General features: G+C 48.5%; 1 protein-coding gene across 2 annotated transcripts in view; it reads right to left on the bottom strand.

Moving 5' to 3' along the window:
- Positions 1-500: 500 nt before the first annotated feature.
- Positions 501-7,558, bottom strand: part of Lrrc38 (leucine rich repeat containing 38) — a 24,410-nt gene continuing 17,352 nt past the window's right edge. The window contains exon 2 of one of the 2 annotated variants that reach the window (XM_050120381.1): positions 501-1,047. In XM_050120381.1, the coding sequence (XP_049976338.1) occupies positions 989-1,047 (59 nt within the window). In that variant the 3' untranslated portion in view covers positions 501-988. Of the gene's footprint in view, positions 1,048-6,281; positions 7,485-7,558 lie in introns of those variants that run through there. The other variant, XM_050120380.1, reaches the window with a different exon arrangement.

Genomic DNA, 7,558 nt, shown 5'->3' on the forward strand with positions numbered 1-7,558 from the left:
TAGCAGCTCAGGCTGACTAGTGTGTGTGTGTGTGTGTGTGTGTGTGTGTGTGTGTGTCCCCACTCATGTGGAAATTAGAGGACAAATTTCAGGAGTCAATTCTCTCACTGGGCGGGTTCTAGGGATTGAACTCAGGTTGTCAATTTTATCGGCAACTGTCTTTACCTGCTGAGCCATCTTGACAGACCCTTTTATATGTATATTGTTGTTTTCAAGACAGAACCTCACTCTGTAGCTCTTCATTGTCCCACAAGCTGGGATTGCAGGCCTGCCCCTGCCCCCCTCCCCGTGAAGGTTTTATTCCCTGCTGCGCTGTCCCTGGGCAGGGCTGCTCCGTACTGGCCTTTCTTTGGATGATGAACAGAGAGGAGAGCACAAGGACCTAGGGGTTAGTGCCATGTTGGACAGATAACAAGGAGCCTTGTCCCTGTCCCCCCTCCCCTCCGTGAGCAATCAGTCACTTTAGAAGACATGGGATTAGCTAAGGAATTAACTCTTAAGGGGACCCATCAAAATGACAGGTGGACCTTGGTCTTGGCAGAGTCAATGAGAGAATAAATCCCTGGGAAACCGAATAACCTGAACCCACAGTCTCCTTCGGGAGCAGGTGGTGGACGAGGACAGATGAAGGACATCCCTTCCTACTTCCCTGGATTTTAAGCTCTTTTTGTGAAGAAAATCTGTCCAAGTAATTAGCAGAAGTAATTAGGGGTCAGATGGTCATGAACGAAAATCACTCAGCACACAGTCACGGTGCCAAGACTGTTTGTGCCAGGCAGACGGGGCTGGCCTGATGTGTCCTAGCCGTGTGACCCAGGACCTTGTTGTCCCTAGCGAAGTCTGAGGCACATCCATAGTCAGCAGTCCGAGCCACAATAGAGATGGGCAGATTCTCAGGACGGGGCACTCGTATAGTTCCTAACCTCACGGTAGTGCCGCGCTCAGAGCTGTGTCCCTTGTCTTCTGCAAGGCGAAGAGGGCTTTTCCTTTAATGTGTGCTGGTCTTCTTGGCTATATTCCTGGCAGCGTCTGGGTAGCTTTCAAATCCTTGAAAAGGAAAGGAACGCCGTAAGTCATCTATCTGTTCAGCCACGTATCTCCCACTCACCCCCCTTAACCCACCCACCTTACCCCCATCTTCCTGTCTACTATCTCCCCTCCTGTCCATTCACTCAGCTAACTAGTCACCATTCCTATGCAGCCCACCAGTTTCCCACCCACCCACACAACCCCCCAGAGCCCTCCCATCTACCCATCCATCCACCTGGATGGACCTGTACTCACCCATGGATTCACCCATCCTTTTACGCGTCCATCCACCTGGCCATGTACCTGCACATCTGTTCACCCAGTCATGTGAACCCCACCCATTTGTCTATCCTTCCACCTACTCATCCGTCCGCATGGAACACCTCTCCATTCACCCACCTGTTGGAGTAGGCTATTTGTTCGTTCCTGGCTGTTCAGACCCGAAATAATCACAGAGAAACTATATTATTTGCAATACTGGTTGACCAATAGCTTAAGCATATTGTCTAGCTAGCTCTTATATCCTAAACTAACCAATTTTTATTATTTCTGTGTATCAGCATAAGGTCATGGCCTAAGGGCAATGTCCAGTTCATACAGCATTAACATGAAGCAGTCCAGGCAAGAACAGTTTCTTGCCCAAATGGCTAACAAACTCCATAAGGAGCCTCTTTGATGCCCATCATCCTCTTGACTGCAAGGAGCAGATGTGCCTCATTGTCATGAAAAATCCTAAGTTCTTAAAACATTTTGAAAAGCCATATTCTGTAGGTCTTTGAAAGATTTGAAGATTATCTATCTAACTGAAATATATCTCTGTATATCTAGAAAATCTAAAATGACTACAAGATTGACTATTATAGATGACTAGCTATTAACTTGTATCTCTTAATTATACATTACATTTTTAAATGAGCTGCACAGACATAATACTTTATTCAAGAGCAGAACTATATATATAACAAAATTGATCTTAAATTCGTATCAATAAACCAAGACCCATACCAAATCAAAGTATCCATATCTTAGCATATCCGCCTTTAAATGTTTATTTTTTTAATATTTATTTATTTATTAAGTATACAATATTCTGTCTGCATATATGCCTGCAGGCCAGAAGAGGGCACCAGATCTCATTACAGATGGTTGTGAGCCACCATGTAGTTGCCCGGAATTAAACTCAGGACCTTTGGAAGAGCAGGCAATGCTCTTAACCGCTGAGCCATCTCGCCAGCCCTATCCGCCTTTAAATGTAAACAAACATTTATAAACAATATTTGGGAATCTGGGTGTAGTTCTCTCCAAACTACTTCCTGCTGTTTATGGGGCAAAGCATTTGTAGAATTCATGGAGACCTCTAGGGCTGGTCTTGTTCCATCAAACCACATTAGTCTGAAAGGAATCCACAGGTTCTCATCCTCTTTGGAAACAAAAGCAGGACCTCTTTTCCAAAGTAACATATCCTTAGACCCAAATTTTGAAGTCAAGATACCTTTCTGGGCTGAGTAGGGCAGGAGAGGCCTCTCTGATATGGCAATATTGAGGTGAGACCCGGATGCTAAGAGGGAACAGTGACCTAGGGAAAGAGCAGACAGAGGGGACTCAGGTAGAAACCTCCCATCTACTGCTGGAACAAGCTGGGCTTATGCAAGGAACCTGAGGAGGTGGATATTATTCTTTTAAAGCGGGTATGTGTGGAGACAAACACAGGACAGACAAAACACGCACGAAAGGAGAAGACACAGACACGCGGCTCCCACGTGGGTGCGCTTTAATGGGGGGGCACGATAAGGGACAGGTGTGCAAGACACACAAGGGTAAAGGGCAAGAGAGCGAGACCTCGTGGAAGCTCGCTTTTTAACGAGAAGCGCAAGGGTATCTGGGAGAAATGTCCTGCACCTGTGCGCGCGCACAGGTGTCCATAATCCAGGAGGAATCTGGGAGCTTTAGTTTCCAAAAGGAACGACAGTGGAGGGCCGAAGGATGTGAGTGACTATAGAGAGATGGAAGGAGGCTGGGCAAGTCTGAGACCCCTGTTGTACAGAGCTGTCATCTGAGCCAAACTGCTGCCATCTTCAGGAGTTCTTGTTATTTTAAGATTTTTTTATGATTTATTTAACTTTATTTTATGTGCAATGGTGTAAAGGGGTCAGATCCCCTGGAACTAGATTTACAGACAGTTGTGAGCTGCCATGTGGGTGCTGGGAATTGAACCCAGGTCCTCTGGAAGAGCAGTCAGTGCTCCTAACTGCCAAGCCATCTCTCCAGTCCCCACATCAGGAGTTCTTGCAAAAGAAAATCACGGTTGGGCTTAGCTGACTGTTGACTTGTTCTCACAGAAGGAGCAGACAGGGAGAGGGTCATGGGATCCTCACCTGAGTGTACGGCCACCCTCCCAACAGGTTATATGCTGCTCCAATTCTGCTTTTATTGCACGGGGCCTCAAGGTCTTGGGAGAGGTCCTAGAGGCTACAGCTGGGGAAGGATGAGGCCAGAACTCTGTCTACGCAGCCACGGGGAAGCCATCATCCCTGCTGGGTGCAGACTTTCCAGCGTGGCTGCTCTGTGGTCACCTATGCTCCCACCAGTAAGCACCCACCCATTACTCTGTAAAGAAGTCTAGTGAACTCTTTGACTGACCCGGGTGAACTTTGGAGGAATTGTACTTCCCTCCTCAGTTTTTTCGTTGGTAGCTGTTGTTTCCTTATCGCCTAGGGGAGGGAATCTTCCCTCAGGGAAGCACTGCAGTTTAAGGACCAGCAGGATGTGCCCTAGACACCAAAGTGAAGACTGTTACGATATTATTCCTGAATGCAGCAAAGCCCCTTCCTGTTTGCTCTCCCCAGTTAAAGGGCTCACCCATGTCTGTGATGTACAAACAAGAATTCAAGCAACGCCTAATGGCATGCAGCGATCAACTTCACTTTGCCTCTATGGTCTACTCAGCAGAAGCCTACCTGCTTCGAGGGTCAGAGCCCACCAAGGTTGCCTGGGAAACCAGATAGATGATTTATGTACCTACTTAATGCACCTACCCAGCCACTGTGAGAAGTCATCCCTCTGCCTGAGACCATGGAGCTGGAAAGCAGAGGGGTGACTGAGAGTCTCACCAAGGTTCCTGAGACTAGAAGGAAAGGAAGGGGGAAGGGAGGCTATAGTAACAGAATAGGGAAGACAGGATTCCGCTGGAAGCCAGCCAATCAGAAGCATTCTAGGAGGTGGTGGTTAGCTTCGTGTGTACAGCTGACTGGGCTACAAGACAGATATTTGCTTAGTCCTAAAGACTTAGGACTAAGTGTATCTCTTGCAGCTGTTCCTGACCCAAATCAACACTTGAATGGAGTGTTTGAGTAGCAGGATGCATCACCCAATCCATTCGGGGCCTGAGTAATTCACAAAAGCAGCAGCAGAAGAGAAATCCACTCTGACTGCTGAACCGGGCCTTCTACTGCCCCGGCCTTGAGTTGCCACATCAATTCTCCTGTCTCCAGCCTGCCAGCTACAGAAGTACGTGGTACTTCTTGTCACCCATTATGGGAGCACTTCATCTCTTGATACAGGGTCTCTTGTACACCGTGTTTCTCCGGAGATCCCCATGCATACAACCTCTAGCCACTCTGGGATGCCTCCTGTGAGTTACTGTCTGTCCTGGGACTTCATGTATTCCCTTCTTGGAGTTTGCTACTGCTTTCCAGTGATAGTTGTGTTTCCTTTCTAATGTGATGTGCACATGTGGTCCAGTACAAACCAGAGCCTGGCACTCAGCACTCAGGATGATCGTGGAAGCAAAGGGATGTTTCTCTTTCTTCCTTCCTTCCTCCCTCTCTCCCTCCCTCCCTCCCTCCCTCCCTCCCTCCCTCCCTCTCTCTCTCTCTTTCTTTCTTTCTTTCTTTCTTTCTTTCTTTCTTTCTTTGTTTTGTACGTGGTGAGCTAACGTGAACTGTGTGCATGTAGGAGCCCCTGGAGGCCAAAAGGGGGCATTGGATCTCCTAGGACTAGAATTACAGGTGATTGTGAGGTGTCATGTAGGTTCTGGGAACCAAACCAGGGTCCTCTGAGGGAGAAACAAATGATCTCAACTGCCAAGCCATCTCTCCAGCCCCCGACTTTTTGTCTTTTTGAGACAGGATCTCATGAAGCCCAGACTAGCTGTAAACTCCTGACCCTCCTTGCCTCTGCCTCCCAAATGCTGGGATTATACTACCACATCTGGCTCCTAAGATGGACATCATAAATGATGAATTAGTGGTTCCTTAAAATATCCTGGCCATTTCTCGCGAGCTTCTCTGGTCCAGGTCTCGGCCGCAGCCACACTCAGTGTTGCCAGCACAAGTCATTTTGCATCAGCCCGCGTGGACTCATGACGTGGTTGCTTCTGTCTCTGAAGCAAAGTGCTGTCTCCCTCACCCCAGAAAACACTGTCTGTCACAGCCCATCTTCCAAGGAAATGTCATGCACACCCCGAGGCCACTGATGCCACCGATGGAGGTTGTTCAGAGGCCAAGTCCCCGTGGTAGGTTTTTGTTCATTTGTTTTGCTTTTGAGACAGGGTCTCACTTGCACTACGTAGCCCAGTTTAGCCTCAAACTTGAGGTAATCCTCCTGCCACCACCTCCTGAGTGCTGGCTAGGCTGAGAGGCATGTGTTAACATGCCAACCTTTTTTTAAAGACAGGCTTTCACTATGTAGTGCGTGCCCCCTGGCTGGCCAGGAACACTCCCTTTGGGGTGCACGGAGCCCTATCTACTTCCTTAGACTTGGAGTTTTGCCTGTTTCTGCCTCTTGAGTGCTGGGATTAGAGGCATGTGGCCTCACATCTATTTTTGTTGGTGGTGTTTTATTTTGTTTAAGGAACACTTTGCTGGTCCAAGGCAACCTGCTTATTGACCTCCTGGTTTCTGGGAGAGTTCCCCAAAATTTCTTCAGCGGACAGGTCTAAGACCATACCAACACAGAAAATGACTCAGCTATTAGCTAAGGTGGGACTCTGGAGAGAGAACAAACACCCTGACAGTACTACAGAAGAAAGAAGGAAACCTCAAAGTGGCCATCACAACTTGACACAGTGAGTGTCTGTCCTCTGCAGGGTGTTACCTCTTAGGATAAGGATTGGAGTCCAGGCGATGCCAACACACATTTTCCCAACCTATTTACCAACAGACAACAAACACCCTTTGACAGACTTCAAGCTTTTATTTCTTGCTAACATTTCATCTAAATCTGGCGTCTTAGTCTCCTTGAGCTGTTGTTATAAAAAAAAAAAAAAACCACAGGCACGAGGGTCTATAAATAACTAACATTTATTTCTCACAGTTCTGGAGGCTAGAGGTTGGAGGCCAGGGTGCCAATAGGGTTGAGTTCCTGTGAGAGACCACTTCCTGGTTCACAGATGGCTGTCCTCTCACCGGGTCCTCACCTGGAAGAAGGGGCAGGGAGGTCTTCAGAGTCTGTGTTATAAGGACACTAACTGCACTCAGTATGAATCCATCCTCATGACCCAGTCATATCCAAGGGCCCTCTTCAAAACACCCTGAAGGAGTGGATCCCGAAAACACCCCCAGCCACTTCTTGTGAACCTCTACCTCGTAGCCCAGCTCAGTGTTGCTGGCTCAAGTCATCTTGCGTCATCACGCTGGGTATTGGTGTCAACGCAGCAATGGAGGGGAGACACAGACATTGTCTATTGCGTATACGTTTGTTTATTCTTGGTCTAACCTCCCAAAGCTGCCGGGTCCTTTTATAGAGGAAAAGAATTCCTGCTCCCGTGGAGAATGAGCTGAGCTTGAATCTCCACCGAGAGCTCCGCTGTCTTTTAGGAGGAAGATGATTCATGGTCCAGAGTGCAGCTCGTAATAAGAATGGTCCAAACGCCTCTGAGGTCAGAAGCTGTAAGCTCTCACTTCAGCTTGGGGAAGTTGTAAAGCTGTAAGCCACGAAGCCTGACTTGATTATCTTCACACACATGAATGCCCCAGCCTGGGAGGTGGGCTCTGCTCAGGAATAAATCTCTCCATCCTTCCTGCATCTCTACTCTGCTGATTCTATGCTCTGGGATCGGCTGTCCCAGCAGGTGTGTCTAGGCAAGCACCCGCCCTTTCACTGCCTGGAGTGATGCGATGCTTCTGTCTTCAGCATCTCGGTCTCCCTTGGAGAGGTACCACTAGCTTGGGTGTGGGAAAGCAAAGGGCAGGAAGAGGTGGCTCAGTCATCCTCGTCGTCATCCTCATCCTCCGTGTCCTTGTTAGGGGCGCACCTCTGGAAACACTGCACCACAGTGGCCAGGAAGAAGCTGGAGATGATGGCAGCGATGGACACGGCCACGCCCGAGAAGATGATGATGAATAGGTCTGTGAGGGACAGGCTGAACTTACACTCGCTAAAACTGGCTTCTGACAGCTCGCGCAGGGCCATCCTCCGGTCCTCTATGGGCAGTGAGCACTGGATGGCATCGAGGCCTGAGGAGAGACAGAATGAGAGAGAGAGAGAGAGAGAGAGAGAGAGAGAGAGAGAGAGAGAGAGAGAGAGAGAG

The sequence above is a fragment of the Alexandromys fortis genome, unplaced genomic scaffold, assembly GCF_014885135.2.
Source record: "Alexandromys fortis isolate MF-2015 unplaced genomic scaffold, M_Fortis_MF-2015_v1.1 scaffold_174, whole genome shotgun sequence".
Classification (NCBI taxonomy): domain Eukaryota; kingdom Metazoa; phylum Chordata; class Mammalia; order Rodentia; family Cricetidae; genus Alexandromys; species Alexandromys fortis.